This window comes from Carcharhinus amblyrhynchos, unplaced genomic scaffold (genome assembly GCF_965287045.1).
Source record: "Carcharhinus amblyrhynchos unplaced genomic scaffold, sCarAmb.v2.hapA scaffold_45, whole genome shotgun sequence".
Lineage (NCBI taxonomy): Eukaryota > Metazoa > Chordata > Chondrichthyes > Carcharhiniformes > Carcharhinidae > Carcharhinus > Carcharhinus amblyrhynchos.
Window position 1 is genome coordinate 375430 of NW_027649786.1, and position 14189 is coordinate 389618.

The following is a 14189-nucleotide window of genomic DNA, read 5'->3' on the forward strand; positions in this document are numbered from 1 at the left end:
GAGGAAAGTACAGAGGTGATGTTAGGGGTAAGTTTTTCACTCAGAGGGTGGTGAGTGAACGGAATAGGCTGCCGTCAGTGGTGGTGGAGGCGAACTCGCTGGGGTCTTTTAAAAGACTTCTGGATGAGTATATGGGGTTTAATGGGATTGGGGGTTATAGATAGGTCTATAGATTGGTAGGTGTTGATGTGATCGGCGCAACTCGTGGGCCGAAGGGCCTGTTTGTGCTGTAGTGTTCTATGTTCTATGTCATCTTTAAAGGGTGCCCTGATCAGAACTCCAATAAATCTCCTGCCACTGCACTACTTGGGGCGTCAGGGGCTCCTGCCCCATCCCCAAAAGGAGTGAGCATTTACATGCCTCCCCCTCCCGTGATCATCTGCCTCTTCTCCTCCTTTCCCTCATGATCATTGGCTCCTTCTACCTTCCCCGTGCTCCATGAGGATCTCACTGGGGCACGCCTCTTGGCACAGGTTGGCACTCCTGGCCATGTCCCTCATATAATTACCTTTGTGCCTCCTCAAAAGTTTCACATCTGTATGACATGTCAGTGCAGTGTCAATAATGGTGGGAGGGTGGGGAGGGTGGGGGGCAAGAGAAGATGGGTGTGTGTGGGTAAGTAATATTGAGATGCATGGAAAGAGCATAAACTTGATGACATCATCAGCAATGAACTGGGAAGGTCCGAAGTCGCGTTCTTACTGGCAAGAGCTGCGACTTCTGGATCTTGAGCTTCACCAGCAACCTCACAGATGGTGAACATGGGCTCAAGATTTTGCCCAACAGTGTAACTGACATCTGGGAAATCTGTTGAGAGTGGAGGATCTTTAAGGAGATCTTTCTTGGTGCTCAGCGGAAATTTATTCCGATGGTCAAAAAGGATAGTAGGAGGAGAGGTAATAAGCCATGGATAACGAAGGAGGTGAAGGAAAGTGTTAAACTAAAAGCGGAGGAATTTAGAGTAGCTAAGAGTAGTGGGCGAGAAGAGGATTGGGAGAGGTTTAAATGTCAACAAAGATTGACAAAGGAGTTGACAAAGAAGGGTAGGAGAAACTATGAAGCTGGGCTAGCGCTTAATGTAAAAAAGGATAGCAAGAGTTTTTATAAATATATAAAAAGGAAGAGGCTGGCTAGGGTGAATGTTGGTCCTTTAGAGGATGAGAAAGGGGACCTAGTGGTAGGGGATGGGGATATGGCTAAGGTATTGAATAACTTTTTTGTTTCTGTCTTCACGGAGGAGGACATGAATAATTTGCCGGGTGTTAGCGATGGAAAGGTGGTAGGACTGGAGGGTCTTAATGACATTACTGTTACTAGAGAGGCGGTGCTCGACAGACTGGAGGGACTGATTGTGGACAAGTCCCCAGGACCGGATGGAATGCATCCGAGGGTTCTGAAATGGTGGAGGTGATAGTGGATGCCTTGGTGGTTATTTTCCAAACGTCGCTGGATTCCGGGGAAGTGCTGGATGATTGGAAAACGGCTATTGTTACGCCGTTGTTTAAGAAGGGTGCCAGGCAAAAGGCGGGGAATTATAGGCCGGTTAGTTTAACGTCTGTGGTAGGTAAAATGTTAGAATCTGTCATTAAGGAGGAAATTGCGAGGCATCTTGAAGGGAATTGCTTGATAGAGCAGACGCAGCACGGTTTCATTAAAGGGAAGTCGTGTCTGACAAATTTACTGGAGTTCTATGAGGATGTGTCTAGGGCGGTGGATAGAGGAGAGCCGGTGGATGTGGTCTTTCTAGATTTTCAGAAGGCGTTTGAAGTACCTCACAAGAGGTTATTGCAGAAGGTCGAGGGACATGGAGTTGGGGGTAGGGTGTTAGCGTGGATAGAGGATTGGTTGTCAAATAGGAGGCAGAGAGTGGGGGTCAACGGGTGCTATTCGGATTGGCGGATGGTGACTAGTGGAGTGCCCCAGGGGTCGGTGCTGGGGCCTCAGCTTTTTACCATTTATATAGATGATCTGGAGGAGGGAACCGAGTGTACAGTGTCGAAATTTGCTGATGACACCAAGATTGGGGGAACGGCAAATTGTGCGGAGGGTGTGGAGAGTCTACAGAAGGATCTAGATAGGCTGGGCGAATGGGCCAGGAAATGGCAAATGGAATTTAATGTTGGCAAGTGTGAGGTGGTCCACTTTGGTAGGAAGAATGGTAGGAAGGACTATTACTTACGGGGCGAAAAACTGCAGCAGGCGACAGTGCAGAGGGACCTCGGGGTCCTTGTGCATGAGTCGCAAAAACCCAGCTTGCAGGTGCAGCAGGTGGTCAGGAAGGCGAATGGGATGCTGGCCTTCATAGCGAGGGGGATTGAATATAAAAGTAGGGAGGTCTTGCTGCAGCTGTATAGGGCATTGGTGAGGCCGCAGCTGGAGTACAGTGTGCAGTTCTGGGCGCCGCACATGCGCAAAGATATTTTGGCCTTGGAGAGAGTGCAGAGGAGGTTTACTAGGCTGATACCGGAGTTGAGGGGGTTGAGCTATGAGGAGAGGCTGAATAAACTGGGCTTGTACTCGTTAGAGTTTAGAAGAATGAGGGGAGATCTCATTGAGACGTATAAGATGATGAATGGGATGGATAGGATAGAGGTGGAAAGACTCTTCCCGCTCAAAAAAGACAGTAGGACTAGGGGGCACAGCCTCAAGATAAAAGGGGGGCGGTTTAGAACGGAGTTGAGGAGGAACTTCTTCACTCAAAGGGTGGTGAATCTCTGGAATTCTCTGCCCGTTGAAGTGGTGGAGGCTGCCTCGCTAAATATTTTTAAGATGCGGGTTGATGGGTTTTTGATAGGAGAGGGGATTAAGGGTTATGGGGAGAGGGCGGGAAAGTGGAACTGAGCAGCGACAGATCAGCCATGATCTTATTGAATGGCGGGGCAGGCTCGAAGGGCTGGATGGCCTATTCCTGCTCCTATTTCTTATGTTCTTATGTTCTTATGTAAATCCATGAAATCTGTTTTGGTTGTTTCTGTCATTTAGACTGAGTGTGGTGTGTCCATTCACAGTTTATCTGTTCATTCACATGTACCTCACACTTACCCTGAATGTTTGAGTATAAAACACATATTATAAATTGTTTTATCTTTCTGAACTTGGTAAAGTTTATTTTTGTTTGGTACCCTTGGAATCTTGTGGCTTTACTCCAGAAGCCACTACTTTGAATCTCCGCTTTATCTACTTTAAACAAAATGTTATCGGTCCCTAATGAGATCTTCCAAAGATCTGGGATCTGGCTAAGCATCCTACATTGGGGTATTGCCTCGGAATCCTGTGTACCCCTCATTTACCTCTGTCCTCCTCCAAACAAACATACAAATTAGAAGCAGCACCAAATTATTCAGGCCATCAGGATTTCTCCATTATTTTGTAGTATCATGGCTAGTCTAATTGTGACCTCAACTTAGGGAATATCCCTTCAACTCTTTTATCAGTGATGAGTTCTGAAGCCCAAGGCTTTCTGCTCATCGCCACAATCCCACAATCTGAAAACTGTTTGCCTCCATTGCCAGCTGCTGCCATCTTCCTGGGCAAGCAACAATCCGACTGTCTTGTTCCCTGTTCTTCTGCCCTGAGATGCCCAAAATAGAAGTTCCCACTCTCCCTGCTAGCTGTGCAGTGCCATGGATACCTGAGGTGAGAAGAAATTTCTTCGCCCAGAGGGTGATGAATGTGTGGAATTCACTATCACAGAAAGTAGTTAAGGCCAAAACGTTGTTTGATTGGAATAGATTAGATATAGCTCTTGGGGCTAAAGGGATCGAGGGATATGGGAGAAAGGGGGATCAGGATATTGAATTTGATGATCAGCCATGATCATGATGAATGGCAGAGCAGGCCTGAAAGGCCAAATGACCTCCTCCTGCTTCTAGTTTCTATGTTTCCCATTGGCTGAACTCTCTTCTGCACCGTTTACCCTTTTATGTGACTGAGGTAATTCTTCTATTGGCCATGACTGGCTCCCCACTGAATAACACCTCCATTCATATTCCCAGATAGTGTTCAGCCTGGACACCCCTATAACAATCCCAACATCCTCCTGTTTATGAGCTATTAACAACTCATTAATAATTTTAATTGGTTGGGATTGTTTGGCCATCTGCGCCTTAACACCAAATATCCCCGCCCGAGCTCAATGGACCTTTATGTGGTCCACCAAATTTTCTGTCTCGCCTGCTACAATTCCCGTGATGGGTGAGATGGGAGAATTTCAGCCATTATCTTTGAACAGGGGATCAGACGGGATTGTGATCCCAGCTTCATCATGTTATGAGCATTGGCAATGGAGAGGTTTACAAAACCAATGCTGATATTTTTGGGTTCTCCCTTTCTGCAGGAGCTGAAAATTCTTTCCCATGGCTCTATAATTTGAGATTTATTCTTCAAATAGATACAACAATACATATATAGAACATAGAACGAAGCTTTCTTTGTGACAGACTTGAATTGTTCCTGTAAAAAACAATGTGTCACAGCAGTAAGATGATTTTGCACCATAATATTCAGATGGCCTAACTCAGCAGGACAGGGTGATCTGAAAGACTGTCTCTGTCCTGGGAACGGCACCAACTCAGGCTTCTATTGTGGAGGATTCCTCTAAAACTATTAATAGTCCAGAAAGTCAGTTAGTGAAGGATGGAGCTGGAGCCAATCTTCACACATTAATGTGCATTTATTTACAGAATTACACATCAAAATCATGTATCTCATAATCCAAGAGCCACAACTTAACTCTATGTCTATTTGTGCCTCTCTTATTGGAACCCATTAACAATTAGGTGTTCCCTGTGAAAGAATAACAAAAAAAAGCCTTTTAAATGAAATTCTAGGCAGAGTTGAATAGCATGGGAGTTACTCTCAATCAGACACTCCATATGGATTTGGGTGAAGAAGTGTGTCCCAAATCTGAATGGCCACAGAATCTGAACCTAGTGCTGGTGATCCATGCTGTTGAATATCTTCTCATCTGTTTAGGACTGGTCAGATGGCTCATGTAGGTCAAAGTGTTGCCAAAAGAGCAGATGTGGCCCTAGTAAATATCTTGTAGTCTGTGCTGAGGGGAAGACTGGGCGAACATACGAACAAGAAGCAGACCCTAAACAGATCATGACTGATCTGATTGTAACCCCAAATCTCCATCCTGCTTACTGCCAATAACCTATCACCCTTTGCTTACCAAGAATCCACCCAGCTCTGCCTTAAGAATATCCAAAGTTGGGCTTCCGCTTCAGGAAGAAAGTACAGCACACATTGAGAGAAAAGAATATTTCTGTTTTAAGTGGGTAATTCCTCATTTTAAACCATGCCCCCCAACAAGAGAAAACATCCTCTCCATATCCACCTCATGAAGACCCCTCAGGATCTTATGTTTCAATCAAGTTGCCTCCTACTCTTCTAAACTCCCGTAGATACAACCCTAGATTAGCCAACCTTTCCTCAGAAGACAACCCACCCATTCCAGCCTGATAAATCTTCTCTGAATTGCTTCCAATGCATTTACATCCTCCCTTAAATAAGGAGACCAATATTATATGTAGTACTCCAAATGTGATCTCACTGGTGTCCTGTACACCTGAAGTATAACCTCTTTATCTTTGTATTCAATTCCCCTTTCTATAAACAACAGCATTCCATTAGCTTTCCCAATTGCTTGCTGTATCTGTATACTGACCCCAGATCCCTCCGCACCTCAGAGATCATAGAATCATAGAACCCTACAGTGAAGAAAGAGGCCCTTTGGCCCATCGAGTCTGCACCAACCACAATCCCACCCAAGCCAGACCCCCATCTCCCTATATATTTTTCCTGCTAATCCCACTAACCTATGCATCTCAGGACACTAAGGAGCAATTTAGCATGGCCAATCAACTTAACCCACACATCTTTGGACTGTGGGAGGAAATCCATGCAGACACGAGGAGAATGTGCAAACTCCACACAGTGACCCGAGCTGGGAATCGAACCCAGGTCCCTGGAGCTGTGAAGCAGCAATGCTAACCACTGTGCTACCATGCCACCCATATCTGTAACCTCTCACCATTTAGATAATACGTTGCTTTATTATTCTACCTTACAAAATGAACAATTTCACTTTCGCCTGATCTTTGCCTACTCACTTAATCTAACTGTAGCTTTTTGCAGCCTCCAAATGTACTGTTCACAGATCATTTTCCTAACTTTCTGTCATCAGCAAATTTGGTAATTCACCCTTCAATCCCTTCATCCAAGTAAATTTCATTCATCGTAAACAGAGACAGCAGGCACTGCCTCTGTCACCATCCCACCCCCACGGTCAAGGGCAGTGGGCTGCTCTGGAAGTTCTGGGTCAGAGGGTGGCTTTATTTGAATTGGGGGGGGTGTGGGAGCAGGATCCACGAAGGGCACCAACCCCTCTCCTACATAGGAACAACCCCCACCCCCCCCCCAACAAGAAAGTCTTTATTTGGATGAAAGGATTAAACCCTCATCCTCCTGGATTGTTACTGCCCGGGAACAGATTTTCAGGGGTTCTATATTTTTATCCCCATCAGTGAGAAATGGGCTGAAGCAAGGATAGAGTTTCTCAGTGAATATACTAGTGAAAGTGTAGATATGAGACTTGTTATCTGAGTTATAAAAGGACACCTTCCCTCCCTCATAATCCAGACAGACTCGAATCTTTCTCAGCTTCACATCCGGTTCTAACCAGTTGTTAGCCCAGTATTTATTCCCCTCTCTCAGCATCATCATCCAATATCCGCTTCCTGGATCCAAGGTTATTTTAACCTTCCTATTGATGGATTCCTTGGCCACACCCACAACCCAGTCAGTCTTGTTTCCCACCTCCACCTCCCAGGAATGTTTTCCTGATGTGAATCCCTCTGATCCCAGGACACAGGGACAGGGATCAAATCTCTCCGGATTGTCGGGGAGCTGCTGCCGTTTCCCGGTGTTTCTCACGGTGCTCAGGTCTTCAGACAGGAGAAGTTTAGGATGGGCTGTATTAGGGTCAAAAGTGACTGGAGCTGGGAACAGATGGACACGGATAAAGCGTTAGTCAGACTCACTGTAACTTTCACAGCCGGTTTGTGATTGGGAAAATCAGTAACGATCCGGAATTAGGGAGAGGAGGTGGGGGAGTGGGGAAGGAGGAATGGGTGAGGAGAAGTGCAGGGAGGAGTGGGAGGAGTAGGAGGAGTAGGGGTGAGAGGTAATGTTTTGGGGAGGAGGGATAGACAGAGGAAGGGAGTGGAGCTAGTGAGGGGTTGGGGAGGAGGTGGGCGGGGAGATGGGGGCAGATGGGACTCCAGGACAGCACTGAATCAGGATTCTACCACAGTAAAACTCTGAAATAGAGGCAGAATAAAGGCAGAGGGGCGCAAGGGATGATCGACAGAGGGTGTGACAGAGAGACAGAGAGAGAGACCAACAGAGAAAGGAGAGAGTTATAGAAGGGGAAGAGAGAGGAGAAGGCAAGAGACAGACAGAGAGACAGAGTGCATTTGAAAGTGTAAGAGAGAGCATGCCAGTGATGATACTGGTAAGTCCCTCCCCCCTCTGCCTTTATTCTGCCTCTATTTCAGAGTTTTACTGTGGTAGAATCCTGATTCAGTGTGCGTGTCTGTGTGATAGAGAGAGAGAGAGAGGTAGAACATGCAGGCAGAATGGACTGGTTATAGGGAGAGAGTGAGAGATAGCAGACAGTGAGAAAGAGGGACAGTGGGTAAGACTGACAGAAGGATGCATAAGTATCTCAGGCAGAAAGAAAAAGCGCAAAAGGCAGAGAGAGACAGTGTGACTGATGTGAGACAGGAAAAGAGAGCCTGAAAAACACAAAAGGCTAGCTAATAGTTGACAGAGTTGGGATGAGAGGGGCATTTTAGGATGGCAACCTGTAACTAGTGAAGTGCCACAGGAATCAGTGATGGGCCACAATTATTTACAATATATATTAATTATCTGTTCTATTGCCAATTTTGCACATGGCACAAAAATACGGAAAATTAAGTAGTGAGTCTACAGAGGGATATAAATAAATGATTGGACAAAAACTGCATATAGAATGAAATGTAGAATAATGCGAATATTCAGTAGGCATATTGGCAGGAAGAATAAAGGAGCTAAATATTATTTAAATGGAGAAAGACTGCAGAAAGTCACAGCACAGAGAGATTTGGGGGACCTCATGCTTAAATCACAAAAAAGCTAACATGCAAGTTGAGCAGGAATAGGGAAAGCAAATGAAATTTTGGCCTTATTTTTACAAAGGGCATGGAGTATAAAAATAGGGAAGTCTTGGTAAAACTGCACAAGGCACTAGTTAGGCCACATCTGAAACACTATGAACAGTTTTGGTCACCTTACTTAAAGAAAGGTATACAGTTTAAAGACAGTCCAAAGAAGGTTCACCAGGTTGATCTCAGGTATGGAGGGATTTTTGTTTGAGGAAAGGTTGAGTAGGGCCTGTACACATTGGAGTTCAGAAGGATGAGAAGGCATTGAGACATATCAGGTTCTCAGGGGGCTTGACAGGGTAGATGCTGAGAGGTTACTTCCCCTTGTGGGAAAGGCTAGCACCAGACAGCATCATCTCAGAGTAAGAGGTTGTTGAGCAGTCCAGTAATAAAAGATAATGCAAGCCCTGCTTCTTCACAAACTCACTTTATTCTATAATACAACTCCACATACACATACCCAACACCCAGTGCCACCTGTAACTCTTTATATATCCCACTGACTTCCGTTAAATGATTAACATCCAATTGAGGACTAAGTAGAAGATGACTGTTAACCTATTCCTAACAGGGAACACTCATTTAAGGCAGAGATGGGGAGGAATTTATTCATTCAGAGGATAGTGAATCTGTCCAATTCTTTACCATAGAGAGCGGTGGAGGCTGGGTCGCTGTTTAACTCTGAGATAGACAGATTTTTCAACAGTAAGGGAATCTAGGGTAATGGGGTTAAGGCAGGAAAGTGGAGTTGAGGATTATGAAATCAGTCATGATCTCATTGATTCGTGGAGCAGACTTGATTGGTCAAATGGTCTGCTTCTGCTCCTAAATCTTATGGTTTTATGGAACAAGATTGTAACCAGCAAAGACAGAAAAGCACTTTGCCAGACAGCAAGAGACTGCAATGTGCAGAGAAAGAGAGAGTGCAACAGGTACAGCAAGGTTGTGTCAAGCGGAGATGGAGAGGTGGTGTGCTGGACAGAGAGAGCATGACAGGCAAAGGGAATGAGAGTGCAAAAGGTAGAACGGTTTTTGGAGCAAGCAAGGAATGGATTTGGGTTGCTCAGTCCACTCTGAGCACTGGCTTTGTAACTGGAAGGATGGAGTAAAACATTTAAAAGATCATGAAGGTGTAATGTGGTAAAGGTCACCAGATGTTACTTGGAGGGATGCAGAGAAATTGAAGCAGCAGCGATTTAACTGCCACAGATAGTAATATTGTCCGGTGGATGTGAAATGCAGATTTTCAGCTAGCAGTAGACAAATCTCCCCAGAATCCACTGTGGGGGAGGGCTGCACCTCCCTAGGAGAAAGCAAAGTGAAGCCACTGTGGTGGACTGAGTTCTGTGTGGACATTAGGGAAGGACACTTTTCATTCAGGTGAATTGTAAACCAGCAAAGTCACAGATCCTAACTATTTAACTTTAGTTTAGCACGCAGTGGGAGGTACATCATGGAACAATCCAGAAAAACAAATTTCACTGTCCCCATTCACTCCCCTAAAATTTAATGTTTATTTTATATCCAGTGTTGCTGAAGTCATGGAGGACATTGAGCATTTCAAATGTTCAATTCCCAATTGTAATCAATCACTGCTTGATCGTGATCATTCAGAAAAGCAGCAATATTTTTCAGTTTTCAAACATAGCTCCCTCCTGTCCCTGACATTTCTGACTAGTTTACTCGCACTGAAAGCTGCTTCCCTATTCAAATGGGAAATAACATTGACACTGACTCACAATAGTGAAATCCCCAAGACTGCAGGAATTGGGACAGGGTCAGGATTTGTGGGGCAGATGGCAGCTCAGAAAATCCCTCATCTGCCCTGAAAATACCCCTGCTGAAATTTCTGGTTATGGGTAATTATTCAGCAAAAAAGTGTCAAATGGAAACAGATCTGTTCATTAGCAGAAAACTGACTGAAGTAAAATCAACTATCCGGGACAAGCCCATACTTGTACTGTACAGGGTGCTTGGGAAACTGGGAGAAGATCCAGGGTAGGAATTCACCCTGAGGGATGAGATATTTATGTTGACAGCTCTAGTTTTGTGGAAGAAGGAAAAAGAAAAACAGAATGCTGGATTAATGATCAACAAAGGGAGGTTGAATGGACAATATCCCTTCCCAATACTGTGAGTATACAGCAGGTGGAGCTGGTCACTGTGACTCTGATCTGACAATTCTGTATTTTAACAGAAAACCGACTGAGGTAAAATCTAATCCGTTACAAATACAATTATATATTTATTATAAAGAGACCGGTCCCTTCTACTAATAATAGAGAGACCTGTTTAATAGCTGGTGTCAGGAAGCTCACACCCACCTGTATTAATCACTGTCAGCATCTTTTTCCACACTCTGTACTGCAATGAGCCAATGTACTTCCCCACATTTATTAAAGGGTAAACCTTCTGTGGTTCTGGGAGAGTTCGCTTCACTCTGAAACAGGAGATAAAGGTCAGTGTTGGATCATTCCAGGCTGGGGGAGAAATATGTTAGAAATAAAAATCACATCAAGGGTGTAAATTTTACCTTTTCTGTATATCCAGAAATTTCTGTGGAACAAGAACAATTATTACTGTTTGTGTTTGGAGGACATTTTATCAGAAAAAGTAAGAGACTGAATTCCACAGAAAGTACATTTTAAATATAGAAAGTTATGGGACTGCCTCTTCCTGTCCTCACTGGACTGTGAGTTACTCCACAATATTACAAATGATTCGATCTTCCTACACAACTCACAGAGTTACAATCCAATTGTAAAATCCTGATCAATTTCCAACTGCTGCTATTAATTTATTGTTTAAAGAGATTCACTTTAAAGTTTTCATTTTATAATCTGTATGTCTCCGGAGACAAATGTTTCTGTGAATCTATCCCAGTGCTATCCAATAGAAATCACTGACTATTCTAGAAGGCTAAGTTTTTTTTACACAGAAGACAGTGTTGGCCTGGAATGCACTGCCAAATGTTGTGGTTGAGGCAGATACAGGCGATTGGTCTAGATAGGACGTGATTGGCGCAGGCTTGGAGGGCTGAAGGGCCTGTTCCTGTACTGTACTGTTCGGTTTTTTTGTTCAGATAGAGTGTCAGAGCACTCTGTTCAGCTGAAAAGCTGAAGCATACAGAGTGAATTCTAATGTCAGCTACAATTGCTGTGAGTCACACTGAGCTCAATGAGCAACCAGCTGAATGGGAACTCCATCGTCAGCGGGAGCAGCTTTCAGCTCTGAGGTGTTAAACTGAGCTGTCTTCTGTCTGCTCAGCTGAAGTAAAAGATCCCAAGACACATAACTCCGACGATGTCACCCGCTCGCCAGCGGGGATCTGAGGCAGGGTCGGACTGCTACATCAGCCCTGCCACCCTGCAGAAATTCGTCAGCGCCCCAGGAATGTGGCAGCTGGTGCAGGCTAACTGACGGACATGTAAGAACTGCCAAATCTCTTTCTACTTTAAAAATGTCTTTAAAGTTTGCCTCGGTTAACATACACAGTGTTAAAGATGGATTGAGATGTGCGTCCACATTGTCCTACCTGGCCAATGTCAAGGCGGACCTGCTGTTCCTGCAGGAGTGTGGGATACCTCACCTCAGCAGCTACAGGCGGTGGTCGAGTGTGTGGTCCCACGGACCGTCCATCTGGTCAGGTGGGAACGACTGCCGTTCCTCGGGCCTGGGCATCCTGCTGCGGGGAGGTGGCTTCACCATCTCTGAAGTTAGGGAGGTGGTGGGGGGACGCCTCCTCGTAGCAGACGTCACGTACAAAAACTGCCCTCTCAGGTTGATTAATGTGTATGCCCCTGCCGTCAAAACCGAGCGGCTGGCGGTTTTTGAGCAGCTGCCGCTGCTGCTCACCACCTCCAGGCCGGTCATCCTGGGTGGGGATTTCAACTGCACCACAGACAAGGCCGACCGATCCAGCAGGGCTAAAAACAAACTGGACGCTACGTCCAGAGCCCTGCTGGAGACGGTCAAAGATGCCAAGCTGCTCGACGTCTTCAGCAACCCAGCAGACGGAGGGCAGCGCAGGTACACGTGGTCGCAGCCCGACAGGTCAGTCCGCTCCAGGATCGACTTTATGTTTGTGTCCCGCACGCTCACAGTCAGGCCCACCGACGTCAGGCCAGTGTTCTTCTCTGACCACGGCCTCCTGCTGGCTGACTGTCAGCTGGAGGCAAACCAGAAAAAGGGCAGGGGGTCCTGGAAGCTGAATGTAGAACTGTTGACCCCAGAGAACATCGAGGAACTCAGGAGGGTTTACCACGGTTGGAGGACAGTCAAGCCCTTCTTTGAGTCTCCATCGCTCTGGTGGGAAACCATCAAAGACAACATCAAAAGGTTCTTCATTTGCAAGGGGGAGACGGGGGGAAATGTCCCGACTCCAGAAAAGCATGCAGGAACTGCTCCAACTGCAGACGATGGGGCTCGATGTCAGGGAGGAGGTCCAGGAGGTGAAGAGCCAGCAAGCTTCGCTCTTTGCCTTGGAGGCCGCCAAGGTCATCTTCCGGTCCAGGGTCCGCTCCGTGGAGCAGGACGAAAAGTGCTCGCGCTTCTTCTTCCAGAAGGTACACAGAGAAACCTCTGTGATCAGCAGCCTGAAGGAAGAGTAGGGTCATCGCAGTCTGACATACTGAGGATCTGCAAATCCTTCTATGCCAGACTGTATGACCTGAAGCCGACAGACAGCACGGCCTCCCAGTCTTTCCTGTCGTCTATCACACAGGTCTTAGACGATGGCGAGCAGGACAGCCTGGACAGACTGGTATCTCTGGACGAGCTGACCAAGGCCGTCGAGTCCTTTCAGAAGGGTAAAACTCCCGGAAGCGACGGCTTACCGGCTGAGTTTTACTCGGCGTTGTGGGACTTGACAGGCCCGGACCTCCTGGAAGTATACGAGAGTATGCTTCTGGAGGGCAGGATGTCAGAATCCATGAGGAAAGGCATCATTACCCTCATCTACAAGCAGAAGGGGGAAAGGGAAGAAATTCGAAATTGGCGACCCATTTCAGTATTGAACGTGGATTACAAAATTCTGTCCAAAGTCATCGCCAACCGGGTCAAGTCTGCTCTGGGGTCAGTGATCCATCCTGATCAAACCTGTGCTGTACCCGGCAGGAAGATCTCTGACAGCCTTGCACTACTCAGGGATACGATCGCCTACGTGCAAGACAGGCAGGTGGATACCTGCCTCATCAGCCTCGACCAGGAGAAGGCGTTTGACAGAATATCACACAGCTACATGATGGATGTGCTCTCCAAAATGGGCTTTGCGGAGGGAATCTGCAATTGGATCTGGCTGCTCTACACAAGACATCAGTAGCGCAGTTTCAATCAATGGGGAGGAAACAGATAGCTTCCAAATCAGGTCTGGAGTCAGACAGGGCTGCCCTCTCTCCTCCGTCCTTTTTGCGTGTTGCATTGAACCCTTTGCCGAGGCCCTCAGAAGCGACCCAGGCATCAAAGGGGTGACAATCCCAGGCAGTGGAGGCACGCAGGTCAAAGCCTCCCTGTACATGGATGACGTGGCTGTCTTCTGCTCAGACCCCTCGTCTGTTCGCAGGCTCCTCCAGGTCTGCGAGCAGTTTGAGATGGCCTCGGGAGCCAAAGTCAACCAGGGTAAGTGCGAGGCCATGTTCTTTGGGAACTGGGCCGACAAATCCTTTGTCCCGTTCACCGTCAGGGCAGATTACCTGAAGGTGCTGGGGATATGGTTTGGAGTGGCAGGGGCATGCGCCAAAAACTGGGAGGAGCGCATCGCCAAAGCCAGGCAGAAACTGGGCTTGTGGGAGCAACGCTCGCTCTCCATGACAGGGAAAAACCTGGTGATCCGATGCGAGGTGCTGTCCGTGTTGTTGTACGTGGCGCAGGTGTGGCCTATCCCCAAATCCTGCACTGCAGCAGTGACGCAGGCCATCTTCAAGTTTATCTGGAAATCAAGAATGGATCGCGTCCGGAGGGAAGCGATGCACAAATCTC

At 46.6% G+C, this 14189-nt stretch overlaps 1 protein-coding gene across 1 annotated transcript in view; it reads right to left on the reverse strand.

The window, feature by feature from the left end:
- LOC145337230 (uncharacterized) overlaps positions 1 to 14189 on the reverse strand; it is a 97471-nt gene that overhangs the window by 67933 nt on the left and 15349 nt on the right. The window contains exons 4-7 of the mRNA XM_080182022.1: positions 10747 to 10769; positions 10538 to 10653; positions 6459 to 7004; positions 703 to 807 (exon numbers count right to left, since the gene is read on the reverse strand). Of these exons, the coding sequence (XP_080038148.1) occupies positions 703 to 807; positions 6459 to 7004; positions 10538 to 10653; positions 10747 to 10769 (790 nt within the window). The remainder of the gene's footprint in view (positions 1 to 702; positions 808 to 6458; positions 7005 to 10537; positions 10654 to 10746; positions 10770 to 14189) is intronic.